The sequence below is a fragment of the Dermacentor andersoni genome, chromosome 7, assembly GCF_023375885.2.
Source record: "Dermacentor andersoni chromosome 7, qqDerAnde1_hic_scaffold, whole genome shotgun sequence".
NCBI classification, from domain to species: domain Eukaryota; kingdom Metazoa; phylum Arthropoda; class Arachnida; order Ixodida; family Ixodidae; genus Dermacentor; species Dermacentor andersoni.
Genome location: NC_092820.1, coordinates 122883639 through 122900159, shown reverse-complemented (window position 1 = coordinate 122900159; position 16521 = coordinate 122883639). Strand labels below are relative to the sequence as shown.

The 16521-nt window shown below is 46.0% G+C and overlaps 2 protein-coding genes across 8 annotated transcripts in view; one reads left to right on the top strand and one right to left on the bottom strand.

Moving 5' to 3' along the window:
- The window catches only part of LOC126533886 (BTB/POZ domain-containing protein 3-like), a 42023-nt gene extending 40926 nt beyond the window's left edge, over positions 1-1097 (bottom strand). Inside the window, exon 1 of the mRNA XM_050181096.2 lies at positions 744-1097. The gene's annotated coding sequence lies outside the window, so the exon portion shown is untranslated. The remainder of the gene's footprint in view (positions 1-743) is intronic.
- Positions 1098-1205: 108 nt separating this feature from the next.
- Positions 1206-16521, top strand: part of LOC126533882 (BTB/POZ domain-containing protein 6-B-like) — a 47221-nt gene continuing 31905 nt past the window's right edge. Inside the window, exons 1-5 of one of the 7 annotated variants that reach the window (XM_055072482.2) lie at positions 1209-1353; positions 4731-4793; positions 7965-8182; positions 10376-10667; positions 12095-14726. In XM_055072482.2, coding sequence (XP_054928457.1) covers positions 4788-4793; positions 7965-8182; positions 10376-10667; positions 12095-12325 — 747 coding nt within the window. In that variant the 5' untranslated portion in view covers positions 1209-1353; positions 4731-4787 and the 3' untranslated portion in view covers positions 12326-14726. Of the gene's footprint in view, positions 1360-2777; positions 4643-4730; positions 4794-7964; positions 8183-10375; positions 10668-12028; positions 14727-16521 lie in introns of those variants that run through there. The other 6 variants (XM_055072479.2, XM_055072480.2, XM_055072481.2 and 3 more) reach the window with 6 other exon arrangements.

The window sequence follows — 16521 nt, the reverse complement described above, 5'->3', positions numbered from 1 at the left end:
TAGCCTTGAACTCTATTGAGGTATCACTCAGGGGACAACAATCAGAGGTGTCCCCATCTGTCATGCGGTGTGCCGCACGAGCTTAACCCAATCCAGGTAACTGCGAAGCTCCGAGGAATAACGTTTTGCTAGCTTTCGTGCTTCTGTAATTTTCACGGTAAGAGTTTCTAAACAGTGTTTGTCAGACCCCCGGACATCTAGGTTTACAAAATAAGGAACTGTAAAATAAATCGACTGAAAGGGCTGCTAACATGGAGAAAATGAGCTGAATATAGTAGCTGTGATTATGCCACGATCAATCTGACTCACGCGACACGTTGAAAGATTATGCGCACTCTTTTAAGTTTCGAATGGTGCCTGTGCGTGCAAGGGCACATCGCCTACTCGAGAGAGTTGAAAAACGAAGAACTAATATTTGCAACAGGAACTTTATTTTCTGCAATAATACAGCGCCCGATGAGCGGCGTCGACAGCTTGCCGTTGAGACTCTGAAGAACGGGAGAGCCCATGTGAACTAGGGTCTGCCGGCACACGGTGAGCGTGGCTTTGGTTACAGAATGGAAAGGAACACACCATCATTTCTTATTCCGCATGTGCTGTTTTCATAGTATGACTTCGGTCAACTTCCTCCAGAACGTTAGTTGCCAAGCATGATAATCTTAGAACACGTTTGAACAGAATAAGTTTAATGTGCGTGCACGAAGTTCATCCATTCGCAATAGTTCACCGACTCCAATACGCACCTTTCTTTCATATCCCAGTTTGATCATGGGTGCCCAGTTCCGAGTTCGTCGGCGATCGCTCACTGGGAACAAAACCGTCCGAACATACACGCGATGGCATCAAGTTCTTCATGTTTATGCTAGCAATACAAAACGGACGCGTCTCTGTTATCGCAGCGGCGGTGTCTACGAAGTCGCCGCGGCTGGAGATGCGCTTCATGCTTGCTTCCGAGAGTTATTTTTGCTGCCGAATACAGCAGAGTGGTAGCCCTTCGAACCTTGTAATCTGAAATCGTAAGAATCCCAGGCACAACTCGTTAGAATCGCACTAATTCTCCAATAAACTGCTACCTTGCCCAGCTGCCGCTGCAAGGAATCCGCATATATCAGTGCGAGGAGGATAGCGGCCCGGCGCGCTGGTTCGAGGCTACGTTCCCCCTCACCGATAAAGCGGTCTATTGGTCCGTGCGCCCGCCTGTTTGTGTGCGTGCGTGTTTGTGCGCGGCTAGTAGAGAGCCGTGTATCAGTGAGGTCGGTCGGCTGCGCAGCAGTTGGTATCGTTTTCTCGCGTGGGCATTCTTGCATCGTCTTGCTGTTACCATATCGCTGGCACCGTGAGTACCCGTACAAGGTACACGTAAGTTTCTCCCATTCTCATCAGTCATGCTCATCGGCCTATTTACCCCACGGATGTTTAACATTTTGTCTGTGTTACCGACCCTTGAGTTGTCTTTCGGTGAGCTCCGTTAGCTGTGCAGCGCAAAGTATTGTTTTCTGACGTGGGCTTTCCTGCATCGCTTCGCTTTGGCGCGGGTGTGGCCTTGTAGTTGGCAGTGTGAGTACCCGGACGGCGTGGACGCAAGTATAAGTTTGCGCCATTCTCATCACTTCTGCCGTCCTGCTTGCTTTAGAAACAGCTCTTCATCTCGGCACAACATTTCTAGACCGTGGATCAGCTAAAGTATAACTTCTTTCGGAAGTGCATTGACGGGGGCCAGTTGATATATGGCGTCACTGCATTGTGTATGGTTGCACTTCGAAAGTGGCGCACGGCAGCCGACACTCACTGACACACGAAAACACATAGCGCAAGGTACAGCAGGGCGCGAAAGTTTAGGGGACACGGGTACCACGGCGAATGTGAATTTCTGCTTTGGTAAGGCATGACGCTTTTGTTTTAATGGATCGCTGTGTAGGTGATGAGTTCAAATTCGAGACCAGGTGTACGCCCAGGGTTCGTAAAAGTTCAACTTTCTCGCAAATCACAATTCCCGTAAACTTTTGCGACTGACTCTGAGGGTTTTCGTGTCAGTGTATCTGTATGTCACCGTACCAGCGTAACCTTAAGCCAGGAAATCGTACGTTCTTCTCGGTACGAAGTTCAGCTTGAGCAGGTTCAGCATTTCCAGCGACACGTAATATGATGTGTGCTTATTACTTGTGGTTAAGTGATTTTCTGTCTGTCTTCAATTCGTGGATGTGCATTTTTTTAGCGTATTCGATGTAGCGTATTGATTGTATAATATAGAGTCAGTGCAGCGCGGCGGTAAGTCAAACGTCATGGGGTTGCGCTGCTGAGCTCGAGATTGCGGTTTCGGTTTCCGGCGGCAGCGACCACTCTTGAGAATTTCAATATTAAAAAAGTAAGAAATTCAAAACCGCAATCACTCTGCTTTGGGTGCACGTTAGAAAAAGCCTCATGTTGTGAAAATTAACCCCCAGCTCTCACCACTATTCCGTCAACCCGCTATGTTGCTGTGATAAATGCCTTGCTGGTTGGGCACGCTAAATTTCAATATTCTTTTTAACCTAGGCGTGGCTATCGTAGGCATCCGCGATTGTCTTTGCGAGTAATAGAGGAGAAGGGACTGAGCTGAAAAACGTCATCCGTATGGGATTTGCTGGCAGGTGACGTCCTAAGCGGCCTTTGCTATCGAGGCATGCCAGCACCAGCTTCATAAGGAAACAAATACCGAGCCCCGGTGTCTGCTTGCCTAAACATGCGCATTTGCTTTCGGCAAATTCAGGTCAGCTCCGTCGCCTGTCACAGGTTGTATCATCAATAAAGTAACTGGTTGCATGTAATTGGTTGCTAAAAAAAAGTTAAGTGAATTACAGTTGTGGTTACATGATAAACGAGGAAAGCCTTAAAGAACAAGACACCGAAAACATAACTGGTTTCAAGTAATTATGTACACGTAATTTCTTACGTACACATCTGGTTGCGGCGCTTGTGCTTTAAGAAAAAATGTCTGTCGTCTGTATTGTTCGGCACATAAACGCCTCTAATACGACTGCACAAAGATCGATCCGATTGGGTTTCCGAATCGGAGGAACATGTTTATGTGCTGTTCGATGCATGCGCTGCGAAGCGATAGATGGCGCCACTGTGGCGCGTGTATCGCCGGAATACGGAGTCCGCCTTTGCACAAAGCAATGTTGCCGCAGGTCACGAATAACAGTGGGCCTAGTACATTTATGCTTGAATAATAAGTAGAAAATTTTCGCTGCAAAAGAGGCATTTTAACGGAAGTCTTTGCCGGCACGGATGTATTGGTAATAGTTCTACGCTAAACTATATGCGAAGCAATAATACATACAATGACATCTAAATTATCTTTGCGCGGTAAATCTTTAGAAAACAGACGACGCGCACCAAATCTCAAACACCCTAACTGTTATAAATACGCAATGTTTGAACCTTCAGAACTATTTTATAAGAAGGAAGTCAGGTGACATCAGGTAGCCGAATTTTCGCACTATTCTTTCTCTCAAATATGAATATTCAGGCGCCTAGTACTTGTGTTTAGTAAAAGTTGATCGCTCTTTAGCAGTAATCTGTCAAAAAGTAGCAAATTTGATGTAATGTAGGAGAAGTAGTGGTAAACATAAAGATTCTGAAGCTTTATCGCTTAGTCACGAAAGAGTCGACACAAACCAGTAGTCCTGCTGAAGTGTCAGTAGCTGTGGCATCACTTGGGCTGAGTTCCTTGTGTTCGTTCAGAGGGATTTAGTGTGCGATTAATGATAAAACAAACAATTATTAAGCGGAGTGTCACTGAATGGCCAGTGTTTCACTTCGTCATGCGGCCTCTATATATTGCGCTTTGATGTGCTTGTCAAAGGGCTTTCGACAGAGGAAACGCATATTTTTCGGTCTAGAAAAGAAAGTCTCTCGTAGTTCTTCAATCCTGGAGGTCTTCGCAGGAACTGCTTCAGTTCCAATTTGTCATCAGTAGACGTGTACAAGCGAAGGTCTTAATGCCAGGCTCAGTTCCGCACGTTGGTTCCGGTTATTGAACCCCGTGCCACGAGAAGGGCACTACTTCTGTTTCGTTAAGGAACTAAGCAAAGTACAGTGACACTGCTGAAAACTAAACGCGAATGTAGATGCCCTTCCCTTCGTCCCTCCCTTCCCCTAATCACTGCGCTCCTCTCGCTTTGCGCCCGCTCCATTTCAGCTTACCAATATAGCTAGAGTATATAGTACAAAGGGCCCAGAGGATGCGTGCCCGGAAGGCTATACGATATAGTTGGCGGTCACGTAGGCAAGCTGGCTATTGGATTTAGCTTCGGCTGGATTTGCGTCACTTGCGTATTCATGGTGTGCCAACGTGGCAACGGTCATGTTTCATTTGAATTCGCCATTGCCACTTGCCATTTGACGCTAGAAGAAAACTATACGGTAAAATCAGTTTTCATTTAGTCTCATCCCATTTTGAGGACAAAAAGCGACGTTTAATCATTGTTACATTTGTTGGCTGTTAGATATACAGCTGTTAGGCCTAACAGAGGCCCTGTCCCGAAACTCCTTATGTTTCTATCTGCACAATAGGCCCGTGGGATTTAGCGCTCACCATTCGCTGGCACTGCGGATCGCTGTTCCATGTACAGTCGTCTCCAGGATGTGAATGTAGCGGGTTTGTAGCTATATCAAAGCTATTCGGAAATTGCGACCGGTTTAATATGATAAGGCGCCCGTTTCACGGTGGCGATTGTTTATCGCAGATTGACCGGACCTGCCCTCTCTGTGATATCGAGTGACAGCCGACGACGGGAACGACAATGCCGGTGAGTGTTAGCTTTTTCCTTTTTGAGACTTACTATGTGCGTAAGCCTAGTGCCTGTCGCAAAAAAAGGCATTGTGGTGTTATAAGTGCTCGACACAGTATATCAGCATCAAACACGCATGGACAGAAGTGTCGCGCCAATTGCGCAAGTTGCGCAAAACCATCGAGCGGGGCCAGCCTGAGCCAAAACACTAATTTCCAATCAAGTTTCCAAATTTAACAGAATGTACGCGTCCAGTGGCAACCACACAGTCATAGGCATGCGTTGGCTAGCGCTTTGCCCTGCAATCCGTTTCAGCGTTGGCATCTTTCGAGTGTGGGTGTGTTTGGTGGCATAATTGTAACTAGGCGACAAGAAGATGAAAACTGTTGATGCTATACAATGCATTATAACTCAGACTGAGTCCGAAAATTTTGATAAACCATTGTTCGGTGAATGAAATATCGGTTGCCGTTTTACACGGGCTTCATGCAGCTAGTGTCTGAACCGCGACTGAGCCCGAATAATCGAGCTTATTCAAAATATTGGACAACGACGCAGCCTGGAAATTCAATAAACATTTTTATCCCTTTATTATTTTGAAAAACAAATTATATTAGAGCGGTTTCTTGGCAAGTGATGTAATGTACTGGCAAACGTGCAATGACCAGTAAGTCACTTCACCTTTATTATGCGTTATTCTGCTATCTTAACTGACAGTTGGCAAGAACGAAAAATTAGCTGGGGCCACCACGAGAACGGCGTTCACAGTACCTTGATGGGAGTTGTTCATGGTGGCCACTGTGAATATTTCTGGTTCATTGTGCACGAATACCTTTAATTAGCTAAATTTTAAAATTCAGCTAATCGATAAGATGTCAACGAAAAAGTTGTGCATGTCGTTTGTAAATGACCTATAACAGCGTTTAAAACAGCCTAGGATTCGTGAAGAACCCGCCGTGGTGGCATAGTGGCTTTGGTGAAATCAAAAGTTCGACGAAAACTCGTGTGGTCCGTATTGCTCACAGTCAAGGGGAAAACGGACGCCGACCAATATTATTTAAAAAAAGAAACCAATAGTTTTCGGCTCCCATACGGAGGCCTTGTTCACAATGAAAGTAAACGGAAGGGGGGATAGATTGAGTACGTGTGAATAGATGGCGCAAACAAGCTCATTACATGACAAAGATGTCATGCTATCCGTGTCACGACCCAGATCGTTTATGTTCGTCATAGACTCTTGTCATACTATGCCAATTATGGTACATACCAATGGCGAATTCCATTGAGGGAACAGAAGTGTCATGATATTCGAGTCACGACAGATCGTTTATGATCGTCATGCACTCTTGTCATACTATGCCAATTTTGGTACATACCAATGGCGAATTATATTGAGAGAACAGAAGTGTCATGATTTTCGTGTCACGACAGATCGTGCATGTTCATCATACACTCTTGTCATACTATGCCAATTATGGTGCATACCAATGGCGAATTCCATTGAGGGAACAGAAGTGTCATGATATTCGGGCCACGCAGATCGTTGTTCGTCATACACTCTTGTCATACTATGCCAATTATGGTGCATACCAATGGCGAATTCCATTGAGAGAAGTGAAGCAGAGCGCGGTGCAGTGCGGAGTCGGGTGGCAGCGCAGTGAAAGCCGCAACACTCGGATGGGGACGTGTGAGGAGAAATGTACCACGTGACGCAAGCAATGGACGTCCCAGCGTTCTCTGTGGGAGAGCGGCAAAACACTAATAACCGTGTTGTTGTCGTCGGGTGCTCACCGGTTCGCGGTGAGCACCCGACGCGGTGACAGTAGCTTTCGCTGCTGCCACCGTCAAACGTCTCAAGCACTTCTGCAAGGCGGACACACTTTGCTGCCGCTGTCCTCGGTGGATCTGACGAGCAGCAAGGAGTGCTAGAAATGCCAGTATCTGTAGCCGAATCTTTGCGAAGCTCGCTCGTATCAACGGCGTCAAAGTCACGGGGGCCAAAACAGCGACTACGCTTGGTTGCCGGCAGTGCCGCTGCGATCACCATCTGAAGCGAAATAAATACAAATGAGGAGGATATGACGGCTTGAATCACGTGACTTTCTCCGTACTAAGCTTTTCAGGCGAGAGCAGTGCGGACTGCTCACGACTGCTCTCGCAGCAGCGAAACTGCTCTTGTTCCACCACTGGATGGCGCCGCTCCCACTCCTGTTCGACCACTGAAACACGCCGAGCCTGGAAAGAGCACTTTCAGCGTGCTTTTGGGTGCTCCTGTTGTCCCCACTGGAATTCGCCACAAATTAATGAAACGACCCTGAGAGCCCCAAAACGTAGGCGGCTAGATAGATACTGTCAAAGTGGCAAGTCTTCGCCAAGAAATGCTTCCCATTAAAAAAGAAAAAGAAAGCTCGCCTGGCAATAACACTAGCTATCCTATCAATATCAAGTGAGCGCTGCTCACGGAAGCCGCTCGGTTTTTTTTCTTGGCCGCGTTTAGCAGGCACATCCAGAAGGTAATTTAATGGTGGTTTCTCAGAAACCAATGTGGGTTTCCATTGTTGCTTCATGCTACAGTCAGGTCCAGAAGGCGGCGGCGGGTTGCGGTGGCCACCGGAGTCCTGGAAGAGCGACATACCCTGCGCCACTCCCTTCCCGCCATTTTTTCTCCTCATCAAGAAATGTTTATTCCTCCTCCTCCATTTCATGTATTTTGCTCGCCTGCCGTCTTCTGCAGAACTGATCAGCCATAACCTAATAGAGTTCTGCAATGTGAAATAGGAACACTTTTCTCGTGATACCTGTATTTCACTCATATTGACATTCAATAAGCTGCACCAAAACGCGCATTTACTTCTCCAACACGGATAATTCGTGCTCCAAACCTGCTCCGAACAGCCAAATTTGCTGAAGCCAGAGCTGTTCCAAAACTAGCTTCGCTGCGTCCATCCCTGATCACAACTGCGTGCTTTTATTTGATGCCCCACTTTGACGCTGACACTAGCGTTTTCGCTAGCCGTGCATGTATGTCCTGCCCCGGTATTCTATAAACCACAACATGTATCGCTTACACGCGATGTGGACTGTCTTGTTTATGCAGAGAGAAACATTATAGTTAAAGAAACTTGCGTAGAAGCCAATTCGAATAAGTTATGTCGAGATGTTTCTGAGAGAGCAGATGTCATTTTGCAGTTGAACTTGGAGAAATTCCTTCAAAGCGGAGATCACGCTGACGTAGAGTTCGTCGTGAAACCGGAGAAATTCGACACCTCGAAGACCTTCAAGGCTCACAAGCAACTACTGGCCTTGAGTAGTGAAGTTTTCGAAGCCATGTTCTACGGTCAGCTTCCGGAAAAGGACACCGTGGTCATCACGGACCTCCACCCTGATGGATTCTACGGCCTTCTGAAGTGAGTACTTGCAGCCGTGTTGATCCGCCGTCGTCAGTCATTCCCCTACTATGTCTTTTTAGAATGTCCCACGCCTTCGATCCGGAAAGGACACGCGTGCATTGTTCACAAAGTGTAAGCGTGGCCTTTACATGGCCTTTACCACTTGTGATTGTTGTAAAACGATGCAGTGCGTTCTTTTACGGCGAAGTTGTTACAGCGTCTAGAAGCACTGAAAGGCGTTATATCTGTTTTGAAGTTATTCTAAAAAAATGTAATCCCCAAAAATTTTATTGAGGAAGTGAGCAAAGTGTTGAGTGTGATGAGGGCGCAAATATTTATGTGTGCTTTATATCGGAGATAAATAAAAAAATTTTGAACTTTCGCTTTTGGCCTGCTGACAAGCGTTACGCAAAATTTTCTCACTGCCCTGTAAGGACGAAAAACCGCAGGCGTTTCACATTTGGACAAAATGGGGGCCAGTCTGTTGGTGACGCGCACCGAAACATTGAAACGCGTAGGATTACTTCGGGCTTTGGGTATAAATAATAATAATACTCCAAAATACCATGCGTTATACGAGGCCTGTAGTACGTTTTCCCGGTGTCCTTGGTGAACTATATAGGGGACACGTTGCTCATATTTCGTTGAACTAGGTAACATGCTGGCCCTGACTTACGATGCATGTTCAATTTGTGTAGGTTATTTGGAGCCTTCGTATAAAATTCCTTATTAAGTGTTCCAAGGTACCATACGGCTGTTTTTCGCGTTTCCCGTGTAGTCTTAAAAGAAGCCTACATGACACAGTCTTCCCACTTGGTGCGCGTTCTGAGCATAGAAAATGTAATGCATGGGAAAGCTTTCAGGTTTATAGCTTGATAAAAACCGTCGAAAAAAAATTAACCCTCGTTTTATTCCATATTTTCACGCGTCGTGTGGAGTTTGTAGTTGGTTTCCCGGTGTACCCTGTCAAGAAAACGAGGCGCCGCTGTCGAAAATTAGAGAATTTTAGTGCGTCCGGGATTCCAGCAAGCGCGGGTGGTTAGCCGGTTGAGCGGGGACGTAAACGTGAGCGACCAGATTGGTGGCGCCAGCTGGTGGTGCAAAGCTCAACCACACAAACGCAACGCCTATTGCTGTATTCTGCTTAGCTGCTGGTTTAAATTTTCGATAGCGGCGTAATCGTGTTCACCATTATGCCGCTACCGAAAATTTGCACCAGCAGCGAAGCAGGATATAGTGGGTTACTGCAATTTTAGCTCTGTGTTTGTCTGGTTGAACTCTACTCCACCATGTGGCTGCACCGCTCCGGCCGCTCACATTTACGCCCCCGCAAATCCGGCAATCCGCCCAAACCGGCCCCCATTCGCCAGAACAGCGGACAGCTAAAAGTCTCTCTTACACCGGCAGCTAAGCAGAATATAGTAATCGGCTTTGTGTATGTGCGGTTGAGCTTTGCACCACCAGCTGGCGCCACCAATCTGGCCGCTCATGTTTACGTCCCCGCTCAACCGGCTAACCGCCCGCGCTTGCCGGAATACCGGACGCCATAAAATTGTCTATTAAGTCAAAGGCTAGGGTCGCCTGGCATTTTTGTTTATCTTTAACTTCGAAGTCGCTAAAATGTCGCCAATTGTTCTGTCAAGTTGGTAGGGATTGTCGCTGGTCGCTAAAGGGAAAAGCTTGTCGCTAAAACGCTTGCTGAACCAATGAGTATCTAAAGCTCACTCCAGCTTGTTAGAAAGCATACTGTATGTTGTGCATGAATCAGAATTTTACTATATGAATACCAGTATACTGTAACTGATATACTGCGGTTATATTAATCTCCATATATCGGCGGAATACACTTATATTTTTAGTTATTAAACTGCTTCAGATAAATTTTATTCTCTAAAGTACAATCCGCTCTCAATCCGGCGACCGTGCTGCTTACGTATTAGTCGCTTTCTGGACATTGCGTTACATAGGAAATAAGGCGCCGTATGTTCGACACTCGTTTGCATCTTCAGTTTGCCTTCAATGTCCGTCTCATGCTATCTCTTTGCTGGGATTGCGTTATAAGCGTGCGTTGCCTTAATTTTTTTATGCATATTAAGGACCAGGCTCTTTCATTCGCCGGTCCTGTTACATAGCCACATTGTATTGGCATTGTATGTTTCCTGAAAAGCTCATCTGTGACAGCTAATTTGCCACTCGGCTTTTGTTTTGCAGGTACGTGTACGCGGGACAGGCCAGGATCCAAAATTGTTTCGAAGCCTTGCACACAAATGCTGCAGCGGAGAAATATCTCTTCAAAGAGCTGACAAGTGCGTGCCTCGACTACATTCGCCAGCACGTCGACGCCAAAGAAGCTTGTCTCCTGCTGAACCGTGCCTTCGAGAGCGGCTATGGATCGCTTGACAAAGTGGCGGAAGCCGTGCTCTATAAGAAAGGCGAGGGTGTGCTGAGTTCCGACGCGTTCTCGAATAGCCGGCTGGAGATCGTGCATCTTGTTCTGGACAAGGTAACCGCCAATCGCATGACAAGAATTTCATACGAAGATTGCTTAGCCTGAAACTAGAGTTGTATGGACTGCATTCCTCCGAGAATGATATTGAGCAAAACACAAAGAAATCATAGGCTTGCGGACTCAGCAGACTGCGCTACTCCTATAGGAAGGGGGAGGCGCACTCGTGCAAACAAAAGTGACCCATGTACGATTTGGAAAAGAATGATTTTAGGGCGCAAAGGGACACAGGCAAAGGAGGAAACACGCATAGAAACAGCGCCAGAGCTTTGTGTATGAGCGCTTTGAGTCTGTGTGCGTTTCTCACTTGTGTTGCTTTTCAGCGCCCAAATCTCATGTTTTCCAAATCGCGCCCACTTTCCCGAGTAGATTTATTATGACCTACATACGAGGAGAAATTGGGTGGTGAAAATAACGCGGCGGGTCACCGCCCGAAGCTTGTGTTGTAGGTTACGCAAATGGGACGTCAGTAGATAGCAGTAAAAACAGATTTGAACAGCTTTACGTTATACCAACTCTGGTACCCGTCATTAAAGATCCCTTTTAGAATATAACCAACCTTGCCTTCTTCACTCGTCTGAGGTACAAGGGCCTTAAGCTTAAGTACTTCGACGTATGCCGTGCAGGTTGCGCCGGCAAATTGAACTTCCTGCATCAATGTTTCTTCGGTCCACTTTTCTACCGCCGGATTCCCGGCGCACTTGATTTCGTCTACGAACTTCTTCTTATTTGAAAAAGTGTCTTTGTGGTTTTCATGTCACGAAGACGCAGTTAACTTCAGGAAGAAGGCGCCGTTATTCAGCTGGTTGGTAGCGTTCAGCCATTGAACCGGCCTGCTCGTTGGTAGAGCTGAGCCTCGTCCCCGGCTTTTCTGGCGAATGTTTGTGGCTCGATTTAAGGCTGCCGCGGGACGCTGCGAAGTGGAGAGCTGTCGCCGTCAGGAGCAGTCTCTTTTTTCTAGACCGTCAATTTGGCCTCTTCAGCAAAGCTCAGATTGCGCCTGCTTTGTCGGTTGGTCGTCGTTCTCCGGGGGCGTCGTTGTTTTTTCTGCTGCCTCCACCAAAACTGTGACGATGGGATATGCTTTGGGATTTGATTATGGTACACAGAGCGCAATCATGAGCTACTGAAAATATTTAGCAGATTTTTGTAGCAATATTGCTGATTGCAGGCACGTTTTTATTCAAATTATACTGGCCTGTTCTACTTTTCGCCGAAGCTTAAGGCTAACTTGAGGGACAGTCTAGCAGCCACTTATACTTGCAATCCTAAGGCAATATCTTGCGCAACATAAATTACAACGAAATATTTGCGTAGATTTTGTGTAACTGTATTAAACTGTGACTCTGTTGCCGCAGGTGAGAAATGCACAAGAGATTTTCGTAATTCAAGCGGCGCTACGGTGGGCGCGATCATATTGCAAGGCGGGTGCCATGGACTTCAAAACGACCATTGCTGCCTTCCTGCCTAAGCTGCGGTTCTTGGCGCTGTCACCGTCGGATTTCGTGGAGTTCATCACCTCCGAGGACGCGCAAGGTGTGATGGAAAAAGAAGACGCGTTCGCCATTTTGTGCAACGTGATCCACAAAGGGTGCGCTGATCTGCCAGAATGGGTATGTCGGGAGAGTTCGCCACGTTGTACTATGTTTGGTTGATTTCAATGAAAATAGTACATCACAAAACTGTTGGGCCAATAGCCTAAGCTAGTGGAGGCCCCCATCTTATGTGTGACAGTGACAGTTTCGTCTGGTGTTACGGTGACAAATCTGTCTTGTATGGCTTTTGTAAGTGCTTTTAGCGCACTCCAAACCAACTGATTTTCCATCTCCAACTTACGTTAATTCAAAAGATATCTTGTCTAGCAACCACTGTGCCTGTGTGAATAAAATTTGTTGCATTGAAACAAGATAAATTGTTAAAATGGGTTGCATTCAAACGATATAAATTGTTGTCAGCGAAGTTCTATAATCTTGAGTCACTGAATTAATGTGTAAGTAAAACTGAAGTACCAAATATAGAAGTTTGTTGGTTTTGTTTTGTTAGAGGAAATCCTGCAAATTTGCTGCTTAATTTAAAGCAAACTTATTCGGTATATTCCCGCAATTTTTTGTATAACACAGGCGGGTCTATAGAGAAAAGTCTTCTCACAACTGTCACTCGGTTTTTTTACTCTTTTATAGAACTGCAGCAGGTTTTACGCAAATATAGACAGCGATTGTTTAGATTTAGCGTCTCGCAAACGTTTCAAGAGAAAGACGTGTAGCCAAACCTTACTCTCATGTCATTGTTCGTAAAAATGTGTTCCTATGCACGCTTGGCGAGACGCCACAGCGTTACATTTCTTGTCAAAAACTAATTTAAGGGTCGAGTTCGTCGAGATGTGTGCTGTATTTTACTTTCATCTGTGCTTCTGTGCCAGAATATTTATGAAGCGACAGCCTTTTATATTGCACTGCTGTACAATTATAAATGTATTTCAGTATCCTAGCTGTCAAGCAAGTTTGTCTGTACTTGAATAGTTCAAGTCAAAAATATGTCTTTTGTTGAAAATGTAAGGTGCCTATTAATGTTTTTCTGCGATGACTGTGTGAGGTTATTGTAAGTAGGTTATTAAGGTTACGTTTGCTAACAATGTTTCATGGCAATGGTGGATGCGTGAACCTGCATGGTAATAAAGGGCGAATATAAACATTAACAAGATTTTGCAACAACTGCAGGGGGCATGCTGTCTTCGCAGAATTTGGAATAAGTGCCGTGACTGGAGCTATTAGTTTTCAGTAGAAACTGTGCATACGGCACACGCTTTGTTATGTAGGCACTATAAATTTGTCACAAAATGCAATGTGGTTGCAAGTAAGAGTTTTCCTTGCTGAAACAATCTGGCGTGCGGGAATGTACTAAACATACATGTTGCAGAATCCGAGTATTAAAACTCGTGCCAATTACAGAGTTCCGATAACGAAAAGTTATGGTTTGAATGGCGTCCGATTTCAGTTCACCACTAACAACATGCCTTCCAAAGACATTAACTAGAAAACGTAATGAGTGCTTAAGAGTTCATTAACGTTCATATTAGGAGTTATCGCGCAAAATCTGACGTCGGCCACTGCTCTGTAACATAGGCAGCAAAGATGGTCTCAAACCTCTCATTTTTGTTAACCTCAAACAATCCTTTCAAAAGCGAAGCCAGGGGCCCGAGCACACAAAGAATGTCAAACTGCGCCTTTCACAGTCGTCCACCTTGTCTAGCCCCGCACGTTGCATTATTACAATGTGGAAATCTAACTAGCTTGCTCAAGTGTGTGCACTCTGAACATTTTGTGATTGCTTCCATCTAAGAAAGTTCGAGGATTACTGTCAAATTATTGCGGTTGGATGTTTCACGCTCACTGTACGTAAACGTTAAACGGCATCGACACCACTACTGTTCTTTAGAGCCGCTTCATCAATTTCTTTGAAACAGAAGCATTCTGTTTCGGTAGTAAGAAACAACTCGCTAAAATTAGCTTACCGACCCTATTTAAAGCTTAATGAATATTAGGGGTTAATATTCAGAGACATAGAGGCAGCTGGGATATCATAAGCCATCCTCTTACGCGACACGACCACGCGTTCTTGTGAATACGATCTAGCCGTGTGCTCTGAACTGTAATCGTGTATTGTAAAAGATCAACCTTTTCACATTGTGGGACTCAAGTTTTGGTTGGAACGTATGACTATACTGTGTATGTCGCTTCTCTCACTATGCTGTAAGTGCAGTTATTGCTTTATATTACAGCTGTAACTCAAGCGATGTCAAGGTGTGGCACCGCGAGTGTGATTGCTTGTGTACTTGTATTTCCACCGCTTAAGCCTTCAATAAATGACGTCATGTGAGGCCTGCCGCCTCTTTTGACTTGTCGCATTCAGTGTGGGCTGCTTTGGCAGCGCCTGCTCTTTGCCTTTGTTTTCCTTTCTGTGCATTCGTACCTGGCACTAAATATTTGCTGGCATCACCTGAGGGACTGTTGTGTTTCGATAGCAAATAGTTGAATAAACAAGAAACTTTTCAGGCGATCCCTGCGGTTGTCATTTAATTTACTGCGATGGCAGTAGGCTCTGACAACGGGCACCACCATCTCGACGACAAATCTGTGACGTGCTCAACGTTGTTTTCTTAAGCTACAGTATTTCCTGTTGTGGAATCGGAAATACGTGAACAGAGGCCATCAACCGGACCCAACTGTGGGGGAAGCTTCTCGAAATAACAAATTCGCCAGTCGCCAAGGCTGTACTGTATACCAATTTACAGCCTTAGGGATCCTTAAGGGAGCATATCGTTCTATCACTCACGCCCGAACACAGATAAGGGTGTAACAGTGTGAGCTATGTGTCTCTCGCGAATCCACGCAGCGCTGCGCGCAGCCGGGCAGCTCGGACGCGCGCGCTCCGCAGCAATACTTAACAAAAAGATGCAATCGCGATGTCTCATTGCATTAGCGTTGCCGAAGTCACGTTGAAAGAAGTTAATAACGAACTTCGCAAATTGGGCCGTGAGGTCGAATCTGCTGCTTTTACCGGCTTTTATGAAATCAAACATGCCTTATAAGGCCTGCCAACTGAACTGTTCTCATCAACCGCAGGTACCGGCCGCTGCCCAGTTCTTGCGTGTTTTTAAACAAAAAGGTCACCTTTATCGCTGCTTTCTACTTGCTTTTCTCTGCTTGGGCTTCCTGGGGCTCTCAGATGGTCTTGCGAGCTAGACGTCTGGCGATACGAAAAAAAAATGTACACATTCAAACTGCACTGCGAGTACGCACTGGAGACACGTACGACAAAGGCACCTATTTGCGCTCCATTTGGAGTTTATGAGCACAAACAGATATTCTCGCTGTGGCTTGAGGAATCTATTGAACAAACTTGGAGTGGCCGCGCACACTACAACAGCGCGCCAGCGAGGAGGCAGAATGTAATTTCTGACTTCGCGTTTAGATTCATTGACTGCCGCGTGAGGTGCCTTCTTCCCTCGGTAAGTGAAGCTTCACGGAACCAGAGTTTTGCGATAGCCGGCGCACTGTGCAGAACAGTACGCGCGTAGAACCGGCCTACGTGCGACCATGAAACAGCCTTTGATGTGTTCGCGTGCGTACGCTCTCTGGAGCCTTGCTCACCCTAGCAGCGCATCCGCTAACCTTCACTTCCCTGCGCTTCTAGCGCGCACAGATAAGATACGCCTGCGGTAGGGAGGATTCACTCCTTGAGTCAAAGCAGCCGCTTCTTTCCCATCTTCCAGGATAAAACATCGGTGGTACAGCGAACGGTGCCGAGGGCAGCAAAATGCACATATTCTGCGTAACGCTCTATCGGCACGTGTATTGTGGCACACCTGTTTAGGTGCGCATGAACCTCGAACGCGCTCTGCTTAAAGGGACACTAAAGCGAAACAATAAATCAGTTTAGACTAATAAAGCATTGTTTGAGAACCCTGCAGGCAGTCATTTTAAAAAATAGTTTGATTATTAGATGAGAAAATGAAGGTCCAAGTATCATTATTTGAATTTAGCGCCGAAACCCCAGCTCCAGTACGTCAGCGTGACGTCAGGGATACCAAAGTATATTTCCGCATTTGGGCCGCGTTGGCAGAATAAAGGTTCCCTAAACTTGCCACGTTGAATATTTGGTTCCTTTATAACACAATGCAGTCAGTCTGTACCGCTATATATAATTAGTAGGCCGTAGAAGATGCCATCAAAATCCAAGACGTCACAGCCCCCAGGTGCGGGAACTTAAGTAGGCGTCGCCACCCGTATTTCGTTATTGCGCTTCTTCTGGCTTACCAAACGCCTTATCGTTGTAAGAGTGGTGTTTTTGG